This window comes from Nomascus leucogenys, chromosome 15 (genome assembly GCF_006542625.1).
Source record: "Nomascus leucogenys isolate Asia chromosome 15, Asia_NLE_v1, whole genome shotgun sequence".
NCBI classification, from domain to species: Eukaryota; Metazoa; Chordata; class Mammalia; order Primates; family Hylobatidae; genus Nomascus; species Nomascus leucogenys.
In genome coordinates this window covers 94,125,062-94,142,539 of record NC_044395.1, presented here as the reverse complement: position 1 = coordinate 94,142,539, position 17,478 = coordinate 94,125,062, and the positions used below count along the sequence as shown (strand labels likewise).

The 17,478-nt window shown below is 42.2% G+C and overlaps 1 protein-coding gene across 1 annotated transcript in view; it reads left to right on the top strand.

Moving 5' to 3' along the window:
• LMO2 (LIM domain only 2) overlaps positions 1-11,009 on the top strand; it is a 38,454-nt gene extending 27,445 nt beyond the window's left edge. Inside the window, exon 5 of the mRNA XM_030829455.1 lies at positions 10,782-11,009. Coding sequence (XP_030685315.1) covers positions 10,782-10,797 — 16 coding nt within the window. The 3' untranslated portion in view covers positions 10,798-11,009. The remainder of the gene's footprint in view (positions 1-10,781) is intronic.
• The last annotated feature ends 6,469 nt before the right edge of the window (positions 11,010-17,478 follow it).

Here is a 17,478-nt window from a genome sequence, read left to right as displayed (position 1 = left end):
CCACGCATGGTGGTGGGTGCCTGTAATCCCAGCTACTCAGGAGGCTGAGGCAGGATAATTGCTTGAACCCAGGAGGCGGAAGTTGCAGTGAACCAAGATTGTGCCATTGGACTCTGGTCTGGGCGACAGAGTGAGACTCCGTCTCAAAAATAAATAAATAAATAAATAAAATGCTTCAGAGAAACTAAATGCTCTGCCAACAAGAGCACTATATTTGGGCAAATGAAGTCAGAATCTGCTTATCAGTTCCTCTAATGGAAATGACAACCAACACAAGCAAAATGCCTTACGATTTGGAAGATAAAAGAACGCAGTGCTCGCCAGATCTCCTGTTATTCCTGATGGAACCCTCCCAGTTATTATACCTTGGAAAAATATTAACGTGTTCAGCCAACAAAGACAAATTTAAAAGCAAAGAAAGCAAGTGATGCTGTACGTTGCAATGCCACCCGATATTCAAATTGTACCCTCCTGAGCTGTGTCTAATGTCAGCATCATTTTTTTAAAGAGACATATCAGTTTCCGTCAAGGTTTTTATTTCACTTTACCCATTCTTCACTGCCTGAACTAGGGCAAAAGAAAGGAAGAATTACCAGCTACATTACTTTTTAATTTAATGCCCTTGAGTAAGGGCAGTAGCAGTGAGGCATAATAGAGATTTCAGGGGGACGGCAAAGGGAGAACAGTTGTTTGCGCAACCTCTTCCATGGATGCTGGTTGCAACAGCTGTCTCTGCCATCATTCTCGCAAGGTAATGCCTTGCTTCCCATTGTCATTGTATCTCAGAATCAAATTATTTGAATTCCAGACACATCGACAGCACACTGAAGGGCCCTTGCCAATTTTTGCAGCTCGCTCGGAAAAGAGCATCATGAAGCATTATTCATTTATACGACTCCCAGGCTCCTGTTGTAAATCCAGCGTGCAGGACTGCCTCCAGGTGCATCCCTTCAGCTCAGCTCTCTAATCCTGTAACCCTTTACCACCAGCTCCTTCCTGGAAGCAGGTGCGCCACATCCCCGTGCCAGGCCTTCCCCCTCTTGGAGCCTGTGTTCAGTGGATGGAGTCCTGGCGGCCAGAGCTGACCTGGAGACAGAAACCAGCTATTTTTTCTGTCAGGTCTAGGGGTGAAAAACCCCAGGCACAATACAGTGAGTTGTGCCCACAGCTACCCCTCCAATATTGTCAGACAGATGAAGTCTGGTTAAAATCCACATCTGTCCTACAGTAGTGAAGTTGCTGATAATAGCACATCCCTTGTCGGAAGATGAGGGATCTAATTAGCGAAAGTGTTTACGAAGAATTTTTTTATCACTTGGAAAAAAATCTCACAAAATAAATGAAAAAAAAAGAATAGTGTAGTATAATCTCAAATGTTATATATGTTTTAAATATGCATGTAAGTACACACACACAAACATATATATGTATATACGTTATATTTAGAGAGATATAGATATTTTTTGAGACAGGGTCTCGCTCTGTCACCCAGGTTGAAGTACAGTGGCACAGTCATGGTTCATTGTAGCGTAGGTTGCTGCCCAGGCTCAAGTGATCCTCCCACTTCAACCTCCCAAGTGGCTGGCACTACAGGCATGCACCACTACACCAAACTAATTTTTTTTTTTTTTTTTTTTTGTAGAGATGGGGTTTCACCATGCTGTCCAGCTGGTCTCGAACTCCTGGGCTCAAGCAATCTGCCTTCAATGGCCTCCCAAAGTGCTGGAATTGCAGGCGTGAGCCACCATGCACCCAACCACAAACATATTTAACTAGAAAATACAACAAAAATGGACAGTGATTATTTTATTTTTCTTCTTTACTTCTTTCTGTATTTTTGTGAAACAAGCAGATACTACTTTTATAGTCAGGAAAATAAATGCTGTTTATAAAGATAATTTCCATCAGGAGCGTTTTAAACAAAGAACTGTTTTCAAAAGTTTTGCTACGCAGTCAATTTTTATCCCCAACCCTGTAAGTGAAGGGTCCCCAACCAGTGTCCCCTGGTTAGAAGAGTTTTCCCAAGGGGTTCTTTTAACACAAGCCTGGGGTTAGGAGAGTTTTGTCCAGCCGGAACAAGAGTGACCTTATTAATCCAGTCAGATTCTCTCACTAATTGAGCTACACAGAGATCAGTAGTAGAGGCAGAAAAAGAAGGAAAAGGGAAAGGAGGAGGGAGAGGATGGGTTATTTGGATGGCTAGAGTGCAGACTACTGGGGAGGGGATAAAGAAACTCAATATAATAGCTGGAGCTGCCTTGGACTCTGGACAAGCTTCCAATTCCAGGGTTCTATGCCACGCAGGTCCGTAGTTCCTATTTTTCCCATGGAGACTTGGTAATTGGTCTTCCTGAGTACCCCAGGAGGCAAATCCATGGCCAAGAATCCTGTTTCCTTGGTACCACAGGTATCTTTTAACAATCTATCTGGTGGCCCATTAAAATCCCCTCCTGGGTCAGACTAGATTTGGATTATTTGAACCACATGAGCAATTTCAGGATCTCAAGAGCTTGAGACTGGGCAGATGAGTTCCATTGGTAATTTTATTCTTTATTTAGTAAACTACCCAAACCAAGGCTATCATTAGCCCATATGGCATTTCGTACAAATTTGAAAAAGCTAATCTTTCATCAAATTAAAAAGTTATATTATTTATTTATCAATAATAACAATGACTGACAGTAATTCCATGTAAATTATGTAAGCAAATAATTCATTATAAAATATTGAAAAATTCAAATGATTAGTTATAATATTAAGAACCCAAAGTTACTTGGATCTAATAATTTGTTGTAAAAAAGACATCTTGTTTTTGTGGAAGTAAAATTCTTTTTGACAGTTTTAATGCTTACTTGTTTTATTGCTCATATTTTATGGAAATGATCATCAGATTGGTGGATTTTCTTATTGATTGTAGGCCTTACATTGGTTGTTTTGTTTTGTTTTTGAGACAGGGTCTTGCTCTGTCCCCAGGCTGGAGTGCAGTGGCCCGATCATGGCTCACTGCAGGCTTGACTTCCTGGGCTCAAAAGATCCTCCCATCTCAGCCTCCCAGGTAGCTGGGACTACAGGTGTGCACCACCAGAGCCAGTTTTTGTGGTTTTTTGTTTTTGTTTTTTGTAGAGACAGGGTTTTTGTAAGACACATTTGCTCAGGCCTGTCTTGAACTCTTGGGCTCAAGCAATCTGCCCACCTCAGTCTCCCAAAGTGCTGGGATTACAGGCGCGAGCTCACGGCACCTGGCCTGCATTGGTTTTAATGTATTTCAATTGTTTGTTTATTTGTTATAGAGACAGGGTCTCTCTATGTCGCCTGACCGGATATGAACTTCTGGTCTCAAGTGATCCTCCCCACTCTGCCTCCCCAGTAACTGGGACTATAGGCACACGCCACTGTACCCAGCTTAATGTATTTAATTTTGATAAGCCACATTCTCCATTGATATTGCTATCAGCAAAATTGGTTGTATCTTGAAAGGCATGAAGTTATTTGGAAATGGATCTAGTAAGTTATTGTAACAAAGACTTTGCAATATTTTAGTGAAAGAACATTAGATTTTAAAAGACAACTTCAGGTTTTTAGGGCTTCATACGTTCGTTGATGAATGATCTATAAAAGCCTTTAATATGCTTGTCAGTCAATTTCAATTGTACATTTTTAACGCAGCCTTGGTACTTCATATTCACAGCAATTCTTCAAATCACATGTGATATCTGGAACCTTCCTATTCCACATATCCAGCATCCGAGCATCATCAGGGGCTTGTTAGGAATGCAGAATTTCAGGTCCCAACCCAGAGTTACTGAATCCGAATTTGCATTTTAATAAGATCCCCCGTGTTCTATATGCACAGGGACATTTGAGAAATACTAATCTAAAACACAGAAAAGATCATATATTCCTTCTGTAATATAAATCTTTCCTTTAAAGAAAATATGACTGTAACCTATATGGAGAAAAATAGAAATAAATTTGGGATCCCAGGTGGATTGACTGTAGAAATGACATTTGAAATTAATCTTCCTGGCCGGGCGCGGTTGTTCACACCTGTAATCCCAGCATTCTGGGAGGCTGAGGCAAGCAGATCACCTGAGGTCAGGAGTTCAAGACCAGCCTGGCCAACATGGTAAACTCTGTCTCTACTAAAAATACAAAAATTAGGTGGATGCAGTGGCACACTCCTGTAATCCCAGCTACTCGGGAGGCTGAGGCAGGAGAATCCCTTGAGCCAAGAAGCGGAAGTTGCAGTGAGCCAAGATTGCGCCACTGCACTCCAGCCTGGGTGACAAAGCAAGATTTCATCTCAAAAAAAAAAGAAAAAAAAGAAATTATTCTTCCTCTTCTTTCTGGTATTTTTATATTGCAAAAATTGGGCTTAATGTTGAGAAACTCTGCAATTTGTTTAGCAGCAATAATATCTTTGTGTGAATATTATAAGTTAATTTTTTATAAAAAATTTTCTAAGCCCATAATGTTATGCTTTCAAAGGAATTATATATATTGACTTTGGCTTCCTGTCTGATTTTGCATATAACATTAACTTTATCTTTACTCCTAATTTGGGCTGAACAATGCATTTTAAAGAAGATATTTTCAGTATACTTCTGACTTGCATTTTAGAATCTACATTTTTATTCATATCATCAACATGTATTGCATACTCTCTGTAATTAAGTTTTAGTATCAAGATGGCATCTACTCAAGTTTCCCATCCTATATTCAACAATGATTTAAAATTTTATGTTCCATAAATGCCTTACAATATATTCCAACATTTGGTTGAAGCAAAAAGAGTTAGTTATATCATATTTACAAGAAAAAAAAAACAACCCCATCAAAAAGTGGGCAAAGGATATGAACAGACACTTCTCAAAAAAGACATCGATTCAGCCAACAAACATGAAAAAAAGCTCAACATCACTGATCATCAGAGAAACGCAAATCAAAACCAAAATGAGATACCATCTCAACGCCAGTCAGAATGGCAATTATTAAAAAGTCAGGAAACAGGTGCTGGTGAGGCTGTGGAGAAATAGGAACGCTTTTACACTGTTGGTGGGAAGGTAGATTAGTTCGACCATGGTGGAAGACAGTATGGCGATTCCTCAAGGATCTAGAACCAGAAATACCATTTGACCCAGCAATCCCATTACTGGGCATATATCCAAAGGAATATAAATCATTCTGCTATAAAGACACATGCAGACGTATGTTTATTGAAACACTATTTACAATAGCAAAGACATGGGACCAACCCAAATGCCCATCAATGATAGACTGGATAAAGAAACTGGGGTACATATACACCATGGGATACTATGCAGCCATGAAAAGGAATGAGATCATGTCCTTTGCAGGGATATGGATGAAGCTGGAAGCCATCATTCTCAGCAAACCAACACAGAAAACCAAACACCGCATGTTCTCACTCATAAGTGGGAGTTGAACAATGAGAACACATGGACACAGAGAGGGGAACAACACACACCAGGGCCTGTTTGGGGGTCGGGGGTGAGGGGAGGGAACTTAGAGGACGGGTGAATAGGTGCAGCAAACCACCATGGCACACGTATACCTGTGTAACAAACCTATACGTTCTGCACATGTATCCCTTTTATTTAAGCAAAAAAAAAAGAGTAGTTACATAATTTCTTAGATGATATAAAAAAATTCAGTGCTGTAAAATAGATATTTGCTGCATCATTCAAATATCAAATGTAAAGACACATAACAAAAAGTATAAAATACTCTAGAACTTTTTTAGGATCTTCTGTTGCAATCCATTATGATTTCTATGCATACTTGTGGCATTGCTGTATGTAACTTTTCTTTACATTCAATTTTGTAAGTAGTCTTCTTAAAGTTTGTACATGCTTTCTTTTGTCTTGTCATCTACTGGACAACCTCCCTCACCCAAACATCCACATATGAAATGTTTGTGTTTTGGAAATCTACAGTTCTAATAGCTTTATGTGTTCTACCTGGCTTATACCAGAGACTGTATCTAAAATAATAAAGATAAATAATCTTTTTCAAAATTAGTTCATTCATTACTTCTGCTATCAGTTTAACTATTTGGTTTTATATTTTATTCCTTAAAACTGTGTAACATTATTTGGTATTAATGTACCATATGTTATTGAATTTTTGATAGTTTTTGCTAAGGAAGACATCTTCCTTCCCTTCCTTCCTTCCTTCCTTCCTTCCTTCCTTCCTTCCTTCCTTCCTTCCTTCCTTCCTCCCTTCCTTTCTTTTTTTGAGACTGAGTCTCACTCTGTTGCCCAGGCTGGAGTGCTGTGGCGCGATCTGGGCTCACTGCAACCTTCGTCTCCCGGTTCAAGGCTGAGGGCCTGCCTCAGCCTTCCGAGTAGCTGGGACTACAGGCACGCGCCACCACGCCTGGCTAATTTTGTACTTTTAGTAGAGACGGGGTTTCACAATGTTGGCCAGGCTGGACTTAAACTCCTGACCTCAAGTGATCCGCCCACCTTGGCCTCTCAGAGTGCTGGGATTACAGGCGGGAGCCATCACGCCCGCTGGAAGACAATTTTCATCACTGCACTAGTAGTTTCCTGGATAATCTTCTCCCTAGATGTTGCCTTGTCAAAGCTGAGTCATATATATTACGTGCACATGATATTGTTTCTCATTATCATAGCATCTTTATCACTTAATATATTATATATATTTCAAATCTTTGAATTCTTAACACTGTTGAAGTGCATTTACCCTCTGTTTATTAGTATTATGTGATAAGTACTGCCAACCCGTTCTCACATCTTTATTCTTCAGCTGATACTTTTTTTCATCCCTGAAGAATTTGCAATAGAGAGAAAACACATAAACCATTAAGGTAGAATAATAAGGGGCGTGGTCAGTTTATCATTAGTAAGAATTTATGAATAAGTAATTTCTGAAAACTTCCTACCTGTACTGATAGTAGTTAAATAAGATGAAAAGTTAAAATTCTTATGTATACATTTTGCAGACAAATTTCAAATAGAGTGTTCTATGGACAAAAATTCAAATTACATAGACAAGTACCTGGATAGGGAAAAGAAAATCTAGTTTAATGTTTTCTTTTTCTCTTCCACTTTTTTCTCAAGTTATGTCTGACATAAATACTGAAATTAAATTCACATCCTAATTTAGCATTTTTTACCCCCCAGTTCTATCTTCTCCAAAAATATATTCAGTAGTCTAATTGATTGTCTTTGATTTCCTTCCATGTTTTCTGATTCTGAAATTAATTTTAAAAACTCCTTTGTAGTATCTGAGCAAAAAATCAATAGCATTTTATCTCAGAACTTACAAGTACATAACATACAAAAAATATAATTAACAAACTGCTAAATATTATCAAGCATTAATATTTTTATTAACAGGATATGCACAACAAGAAATTTCCATTATAGAATTAGCCAGATCACGAAGTGGTAGTCTCTAATTTATGTGCATGTGATTCATTTTGTGGATTATTTGAGTGTATGTCATTTGATGGTGATCAATCTAATAATGAAAGTTCTTGTAGATTTAAATGAGGAATTCAGGAATACCTTTTGGGTGCAACGAACACAGCAGATAATGTGAAATGCAGTATGAAATATTAATTAGCCAGAGCTCTAATAACAATAGGGATTTTAAAAAAATTTAAAAACTCACCTACCATTAGATAAAGTGATTTCTTGTTTAGAAGTAAAAGTTATTTTCAGATGATGTTAGACATGTTGATTTTGAATACTGACTCATTTTTCCTTTGTAAATGGACGCCGAAAAAAAGATAGTAAACGTCTTACAACAAGACACTTTACTGCCATCTGCTGGGAAGTTGTAAGAAACATACAAATCGTCAATCTTTCCAATAAACAAAATAAAAATAAACATATAAAAATTATCAGAATAATAAAATGTCTCTGACGTGAACGGCTCCTTGTTGAATGAGGAGTGCTCGTGCAGTGCCCAACGTAGATCATCATGCCTAGATTTTACTACAGCTGCTTTCAATTCTCTGTCAGAGAAGAGAAATTCCAATTGGAAAAACATTCTTGAGGTCCAGTCTGGTGTTGCTCATTCATACTGTTGGTAGAAAACGGGGGAGGGGCCACAGTCTATAATTCAACTTCTACAGAAGGCTACCTACTCTTGTGAGTCAGACTGGGAGCTGGAGACCTTCATCACTTGCCCCAGGACACAGGGCAGAATCTTCTCAAGGCTAAATCCATTGACTCTGCAGAAAGTGGGAGAAGAGGAGGAGTTAAACCCAGGCAAACTTTTTAAGGGAAAAAAGACTTGTCCCTTAAATTAGGGAGCTTTCAGATGAGCCAGGAGGATCCCTAAACAAAAGAACTTTAAATGGAGGTAGGGGAGGGATCTTTACGCATTTTGATTATAATTCTTCAGGGCACACTCACAACTTCTTACTAGAAAGGGTGACATGAGCTCTGGCATGCTTTGCTTAGAAACAATGGTCAAGAATCCATTACTATTTTCTATTCCTAGAAGACAAATTCTCAGATGGAAAGGTGGTAAGATGTTACCCTTATACAACCTCAGATACTTGAAGTAAATCTTAAATGAGTCTGTATTTCTTGTGATACAAATAGCAAAACTTGATATTAAACAAATAACTAATGCAGGGCTGAAGGTATTCCATTACCTGGCCCACAAGAGGCACTATCCCAAAGTGCTAAGTGAGCAATGATGATGTAGAATTAGGCAAACCAGAGAAGACTTCCAGGAGGAGGTGCTAGATCTTGACAAAGGGGCAGAATTGAGTCAGATCTCGACAAAGGGGCAGAACATTAGCAGGCACAGATAGCGAGGAAAGGCTGCCCAGGTGTATATAGCCCTATGAAAAGCAAGACTCATAAAGTGGACAAAGAACTCGAACCATCAAGTGGACACTGGAGACAGGAGAATGTCAGGACAGCATGGTGACAGTGTATAGTGAGGAAGCTGAGATGTGGCAGGGGCCACGGTTTTGACACTGTGCATGGAAGCCAATTTGCAAAGGAGAATAATGATTGAATGGGAGAGGAGGGAAGGAAAACTAGAGAGAAGGAAGTTAGTTAAGCTACTCTCTCTCTTAACTTTTCACTAAAGTAATATGTATCTGTATATATTTCAAAGTGCACATAAATACATATAGCTTGATGAATAACTGATTTATTTACTTCTAACAGCATAGATTAATTTTCAGACCTATTTTTTTGAAAAGGAGTTCTAAAAGACGGTAAAAGGAGAGAAATGGGATGGTAGTTTGAGTGGAAGCATCAATGGAAAGGAATTTTTAGGGCTGGGCTTGGTGGCTCACATCTGTAATCCCAGCACTTTGGGAGGCCGAGTCGATTGCACTCCAGTCACCCAGGCTGGAGTGCAATGGTGCGATCTTGGCTCACTGCAACCTCTGCCTCCCAGGTTCAAGCGATTCTCCTGCCTCAGCCTCCCAAGGAGCTGGGATTACAGGCGCCCACCACCACGCCCAGCTAATTTTTGTATTTTTTAGTAGAGACAGGGTTTCACCATGTTGGCCAGGCTGGTCTTGAATTCCTGACCTTGTGATCCACCTGCCTCGGCCTTTCAAAGTGCTGAGATTGCAGGCATGAGCTACTGTGCCCAGCCCATAGACAGTTGTGAGCATGAACACTGAGCCAGACATACTCCCTAAGGTGTTATATGGCAATCATTTACTCCCCATAATAATGAGAAAGGCAATATTTATACGCCCCTTTTACAGATAAAGAAATTAGCTATGGGACTTATGGAAGTTAACTTTTTGATGTTTCAGTTCCTTATCTATAAAATGCTAGCTTTTAGAACATTGATAAGATTCATAGAGCCCATTCATTAGTTCAGCAAATTTTACTGAGCCCCTACTATGTGCCAGGCACTATTCTAGGCACTGGAGAAAGAGCAGGAAAATGTTTTATTAGAAATACATTATATATATATATATATATATATATATATATATATATATGGCTGGTGCAAAGGTAATTGCAGTTTCAGACCATGAATTTGAAATCATTATAACTAGGCTCAAACACATCTTTATTCGTAAAAAATAGGAACCATTACAATCAACACATTTTTGCCAATGAGAAATAAGTTTGTTTATTGCTGTAGTGTAAAAATCCATACTTCAAGATTTGAACTCTTAGAAAGCATTTTCTGCATCCTGCTGGTTGTGGAAGAGTTTTCCTTGCAAAAAGTTGTGGAGATGCTTGAAGAAGTGGTAGTCAGTTGACGCGAGGTCAGGTGAATACCGCAGATAAGACAAAACTTTGTAGCCCAATTCCTTCAACTTTTGTTTGAAGTGTTGGTTGTGCGACATACGGTTGGGCGTTGTCGTGGAGAGGAATTGGGCTCTTTCTGTTGACCAGTGCCGGCTGCAGGCATTGCAGTTTTTGGTGCATCTCATCGATTTGCTGAGCATACTTCTCAGATGTAATGGTTTCGCTGGGATTCAGAAAGCTATAGTGGATCAGACCAGCAGCAGCCCACCAAACGGTGACCATGACCTTTTTTTTTTGGTGCAAGTTTGGCTTTGGGAAGTACTTTGGAGCTTCTTCTGGGTCCAGTCACTGAGGTGGTCATTGCCAGTTGTCGTATAAAATCGACTTTTCGTCGCACATCACAATCCGATTGAGAAATGGTTCGTTGCTGTTGCGTAGAATAAGAGAAGACGACACTTCAAAACGATGATTTTTTTTTTTAAACTTTCACTCCGCTCATGAGGCACCCACTTATCGAGGTTTTTCATCTTTCCCATTTGCTTTCAGTGCCGAACAACAGTAGAATGGTCGACGCTGAGTTTTTCGACAACTTCTCATGTAGTTGTAAGAGGATGAGCTTCAATGATTGCTCTCAGTTGGTCGTTGTCAACTTCCGACGGCTGGCCACTACACTCCTCATCTTCAAGGCTCTTGTCTCCTTTGCAAAACTTCTTGCACCACCACCGCACTGTATGTTTGTTACCAGTTTCTGGGCCAAATGCATTGCTGATGTTGCGAGTCGTCTCTGCTGTCTTACAACCCATTTTGAACTCAAATGAGAAAATCACTCGAATTTGCTTTTTGTCTAACATTATTTCCATAGTCTAAAATAAACATAAAATAAACCAGCAAAAAAACATAAAGCGAGAAATGCCCATTAAAATGATGTATAAGGTAACCACATTTCTTTACGTTCTTAAACGTAAATAACTTAAGAATTATGTTCTTAATTTTATCTTTTCTTGCATTATGTTTTATTCCAATATCAAACGGAAAATTCTAACAATGCAAAAACAGCAATTACTTTTGTACCAACCTAATATCTATATATATACACATAAATAATTTGTTATATAATTTGATTTTTTTTTTTTTTTTGAGACAGGGTCTTGCCCTGTCACGCAGGCGGGAGTGCAGTGGTGCGATCTCCACTCACTGCAACTTCTGCCTCCCGAGTTCAAGAGATTCTCCTGCCTCAGCCTTCTGAGTAGCTGTGATTACAGCCATGCACCACTATGCCTGGCTAATTTTTGTATTTTTAATAAAGAGGGGGTTTTGCCATGTTCGCCAGGCTGGTTTCAAACTCCTGACCTCAGGTGATCCACCTGCCTCCGCCTCCCAAAGTGCTGGGATTATAGGCGTGAGCCACAGCACCCAGCCTAATTTGATTTTTAAAAAACCCAAATAAAAGCTTCATATTTATTTCTGCAAAATTCTCTCTACTGGATTACACATGTCAATTACAGCCTAAACTTCAGTTGAAAAGCTAGAAGCTTCAGAGATTCCCCCAGGGGCCATGGAGGATGGGCTGTGGAGGGTCCCTGATTTCCTCTGCTCTTCCAGAGAAGAGCCACCTGCTAGTCTTCTCCCTCTGAAAGAGAGATTAGGCTTCCATGGCAGTGGCAGAAGGTAGAGGGGGCACAAGAGATAACATCCTGAACACCTCTGTCTCTAACTTCCTACACTGTCCTCTCTGATCCTCATACAGCCAGGAGTGGTGAGTCAAGCAGGTGCTATTGTGCCTGATTCACAAGTGAAGGTACTGAGTTATAACGAGATGAAGGGTCAAGTTCTAGGCACTTCTCAAACTGTAATGTACATGAGGATCACCTGGGGATCTTGTTAAAATGCACGTTCTGTTTCAGTGGGTTGGGTGTGGGGCCTAAGATTCTGTATTACTAAGAAGCTCTCAGGTGATGCTGGACACCACGAGCCTCTCTGTGAAACAGCAGGTGAGGTGCTTTAGGGCCAGTTCTCTGGATGGAGGTGGGAGTTGCAATCACATTGCCCCTAGCTCCTCCTGCCACTAAATTTGGCCACTTCTATTTGGAAGTTGGGAGAGGATTATCCTATTGCAGTCCTGTGTCTAGAGGGGAAGGTGACTCATGTGCCCTGCTCCTTCCCCAGGCAGAACTCAAAATTCCTTGTGTCTTGTCTGCTCCTCGCCTGAGCTTTTTGGCTCTTTCTTTTTCTAAACTTAAATAATCACAATAACAAATACAATAGGAGGAAAATAGCAATGACTCCTTTTGGAGTCCAGTATACCTGGGATCACCTGATTTTAAGTTGGGCTCAGGTGAGGCAACTTGTTATAATGGAAAGCTTTTAGCTTCCAGAGTTAGACACCTGGGTCCAAATCCTGGTTCTGCCCCTTACAAAATATAAATAGAAGGAAAATGTACTTAAATTTCTTGGCTGGGTGCGGTGCCTCACGCCTGTAAGCCCAGCACATTAGGAGGCTGAGGCTGGTGGATCATTTGAAGCCAGGAGTTCACGACCAGCCTGTCCAACATGGCAAAACCCTGTCTCTACTAAAAATACAAAAATTAGCTGGGCGTGGTGGTGCATGCCTGTAGTCCCAGCCACTCGGGAGACTGAGGCATGAGAACACTCGAGCCTGGTGGGTGGAGGTTGCAGTGACCTGAGATCGCGCCACTGCACTCCAGCCTGGGTGACACAGCGAGACTTTGTCTCTAAATAAATAACTAAATAAATAATAAATTGGCCTCAGCTAAAGTGGCAGACTTCCATCCTGACCCTTACTCTGCCCAATAACCCTACCGGAGGGCAGCCCATTTCAGGTTACCCTGCAATATTACCAGAATTCTCAGAAATAACACGCAGAATGCTCAGTCTGCAATTCCAAGTTATTCCAAAGCTAAATCAGTCTGATGTTCTGGGAAGAGAAGCTGAAAGCCCAGCACTTAGGGGAACTTTGGCCTCCAGGGCATCCCTACAGGTTGTACTCACTGATGGGTGGCATGGTGTGGGGGATGATGGGAACTCAGTTGGGTCTGAGGACAGAACCTCGCTATACCTTGATGTTAAGATAGCCAGAGCAGAACACCACCGGCCAACATATGATGCCAAACCTCCTTTCCCAGGCAGCCCACACCAACCTCTTCCAGAAGTCGATGTTTCCTATGGAGAATGGATTAAATAAGAATCTCCTTGAATTCATCAGAGAGCCCTGAACTTTGATGTCCTGTTGGTCCTGATCTTGACTCCACCTCTCTCCTTGAGGGAACTGGTGTTCTATGGCTAGGACAGACTCAAATCTGAGACTGGGCACATCTGGGGCTCCAATCCACATGAAGTGAGAGAATACCGGATAAAAAGTGAGTATAAATTGCCATGTCCAAAACAAAATCAAAGCCAGACTTTCTGGGGTGGAAAGTGCAGGAGAAACTTGTAAAGGGGAGGCTAAACCTAGAACTGACCCTCATATTCGTGGATTTGCCTTTGTGTTTTCTCATTGGTTTTCCTGCCACCATTTTGGCCACACAGGGGCACTGCTTACCCTTGCTATTCTCTTAACTCCTTCTAAGGAGTCTGCCTCAAGACTGGAAAGTTCGAATAGGACCTTAGCAAATGCCGAGATGACATGTAAACTCAAAGCAACATGGGTTATAAGCATGGCCACGAAGATGCAGAGATCATAGGGTCCAGAGAATAGGTGAAGCTTGCTTTAAGACTCCTGTAGTCCATATGAAGATTCTGCTGCTTCAATCAAATCCAAAAGTGGAAAAGAGCCCAGCAGACAGTGATTAAGGGACCAGACCCTGGAGCCAGACAGTGTGTGAGGGTTCATGCCCCAGCTCTGATAGTTGTGTGACCCTTGGCAAACACGTAATCTCTGGGGACCTCAATTCCTCATCACAAGGGTGATACAAATGCGTACAGGATGAGGTTGTTATAGAGATTGAGTTCATCTATGTAAAGCACTCACAAGTCTTCATCTCACAGCAGGTGCTAAGTAAGCTGTTTTATTATTATTATTACTAAGGACATGCTAGGGGAGAGAAGAGATGGAGCACCCCTGTAGATATGCAAGGAATGAGGCAAGAAGGGAGGATGCAGAGGAATGAAGGGAGAGTGAAAAATTAAATATGGGGTGGGGGCGGGGCGGGGCAGAGAAACCCTTCAGGTAAGTGAGACAGGCAGGGAAAGAGACAATGTGCCCTTCGCCCCCAGCAAGAGCTCCACACTTTAGAGAGCTTGGCTCTAGCTCTGCTGGGGACCCCCACCTTCCCAATGGATGGTAAATCCTGAGGGCCCAGGGCTGTGCTCTCTCAGCCTGTGTCCCTCCTGCTGGCTGCTAAAGACTCTGGAATTCTCTGTCCAGACGCTGCCGGGAGCTGTCCTCTTCTGGTCACATCCTCCCAAGGGTGGACAGACCCCCAGGAGAGCCCACCCTTAGGGTGTGATGTGGACAGAGCTTTAACGCGGGGGCCCAGGTGTCTGTCTGTGCGTTTTGGAGGCCATCATAATGCTGCATGGGGCTGGCAACTGGAGACAGTGGGGCGGGGGCTGGGGGTCCCTGTGGAAGGGAGGGGTCTCCGCGTCGGAGGAGGACGGTCTTCCCCTCCCTTTGAGGTCATGCCTGATAACCGCTCCGCGCTAACCACAGGGCCATGCTCCTCCCCGGGCAATGTCCCAGTCTAGGCCGGGTCCCCAGAGCTCCCCAGTTAACCCAGTTGCGCCGCTGAAAGGGCCGGACCTCAATTCCTCTTGGTGGAACTCGGGAACAAGAAGGGAAATGAATGCAGAGAAAACCAGGATCCCAGTAATCTGATTTCCAAAGAGCCGTTCTGTCGCTGCGGCTTGGGGTTCCGCCCAGGTGTCCGCGGCTCCAGGTATGAGGGCCGCCCCCTGCCCCCGCCTTGGGAGGCGCTGGGACCTGGCTCCGGCCCGCCTGCCCCGCTGACAGGGACGGACGGCTTTCGACGCCTGGCTCTTTGGATGCTCGGTGTGGGGAGCCCCTGGCTGCCGCCCTGGGCTGCAGGGTCACCGCAAGCCGAGCTGGGGCGCCGAGGGGGAGGCACCGACGCCCCGCTTTCGGGACATCGCCGGCCACTTCGTCCCGCGCGAAGGCGAGGAAAGGAGGAGGGACAGGAGGGCGCGGTGGAGGCAGTGAAGAGGGGCCTGGCTTGATGCCTTCGGGGGGGCCCGGGGAGAGGGGTGGTGACATTAGGTGATGCCCGGGGGACTGGGACCCAAGCCCGGGCCCAGAATTCTCCCCTGCCCCGCTGCGGGGTTCCAGGCTGGCTTTTGAGGCGCCTCCCGGGGACCTCGCGGGATCCCAGGGCCGGGTTTCGTCCAGCGGCTGCTCAGGAATGGGGTCCTCCAACCGGGAGAGGAGAACAAGATCCAGCGAGAGGAGAAGAAGATCCACAGCAGCAAGGGAGGCCCCTTCCCAAATGCAACGCAGAGAGGGCTTCCCCGCACGGAGTCAGACTGATCATGGATTTGACGCTATCTTAAAATGAACATATTACCCACACTAATAGAAGACCATGTTTTACTTGGCTACATTTACCCAGTAAGAGCCGTACAGTTTAGTTGAAAGATAGTGGAATATGTAGCTAATAGTCCAGGATTTGGGTTTTAGCACCTTTTCTTATAACATATGTGCAGTTTAAGTCTGCGAGCCTTGTTTTGACAATGGTGATGATGAGGATTAATAATAGTTATTAATAATAGTATATAGCAGCTCCTTTTATTGAGCACTTTCTGTGGACCAAGCTCTGTGTTAAGCATTTTACAAACACTAATTTTTTCACTGAACTCTTAAAATTTCCCTGTAAGATTTATTCAGGGACTTTTAGCTTTAAAAAAAAAAAAGTCATCTTTTCATCATGCAATATATATCATACACCATTATATATGCATATATACATATGTTTGGTTGGTGTTTCATGATGATTGTGGAGACCCCACAACTTAGAGCTCAGCTTCCCGTTGTCTCACTTGGGGAGGCAGCAAGGTGCAACAGAAAGAACTTTAGAGTCAGACAGACCCAGTCAATCAGCCCCTCTGAGATTGTTTCAACACCTATAAAGCATGTTGAATGTGGCTCCAATGTGAATTGGGGAACTTTCAAAAAATTTTCTCTTAACAGACTGGGGCCTGGCATCAAGGCTGCTTTGGTTAATATTCCTTCCCCTCCATCCTTTATACTGGACATGGGTACAGTCTCCATAATCCTGAACCCCCTGTCTAAAGACCTTAGGAGGGATTGTTTTTCTTAAAATGATTTGGAAGCCTGCAATGCAGGGTGTCAATTTCTTCTGGGGAAGCCTCTTGTCTTCAAGATAAAATGATATCTAGTTCACTGAGGAACAGTTTAAAGATACTTTAAAATAAAGCAAAGAAGTTCTAATAATATTAGCAGTATGAAGATAAGTTAGAGCAATAAAGACCTTATTTGGAAGTACCAGCGTAGAAAACAAAGCCTCCGAGGAAGGGACTAGACATAAAGATGCAATCACAAGGCTTGAAGAATCAACCAAATGCAAGTAGAAAATCAGCAGATTAAAAACACAGGAAAAGAGAGAGAAGAAGATACTAGGAGAAAGAGATTGCAAATAGCTCAACATTTGACAAGGTCTTTTGTAAAACACTAAGAGGAGAAAGAGTCCTGAATGAAACTAACCAGAGCTGGAGAAGCTTAAAGCTGGATTTTCTTTTGTTCAGAAAATATAAGCTTGACTTCAAAAAGACAGATGGTGGGTGTCTCTCAGAGACGATCTCTAACAGAGCTTGAATCTGATGAAGAATACCTGATATGGAAAGTGAGCAATGAGGTTTTTGGTGGGCGTGAGTCAGAAGAGCAAATACAAAAGCAAGAACCTTGCTGGGTTCTCTTTCCCCATGCGAGTGCCCAAGCTTTGATTCAAATTAATCTTGGCATTTCAACAACACTTAGAGGTATTTTATGAGCCAGAGCAAAAAGGGAGGGATCTGAGAAAAAAGATAATTTGGGGAAGAAAAGAGCAGATGCTCATGACAAATGTTGGTGAGGATGTGAAGAAATTGGAACCCTTATACATTACTGATCAGATTGTAAAATGGTGCAACCATTTGGAAAACAGATTCTTGGTGTCTTGGAAAGTTAAATATTGAGTTGCTATATGATCCAGCAATTTTACTCCTAGGTACATACCCAAGATAATTAAAAACATATGTCCACACAAAAACTTGC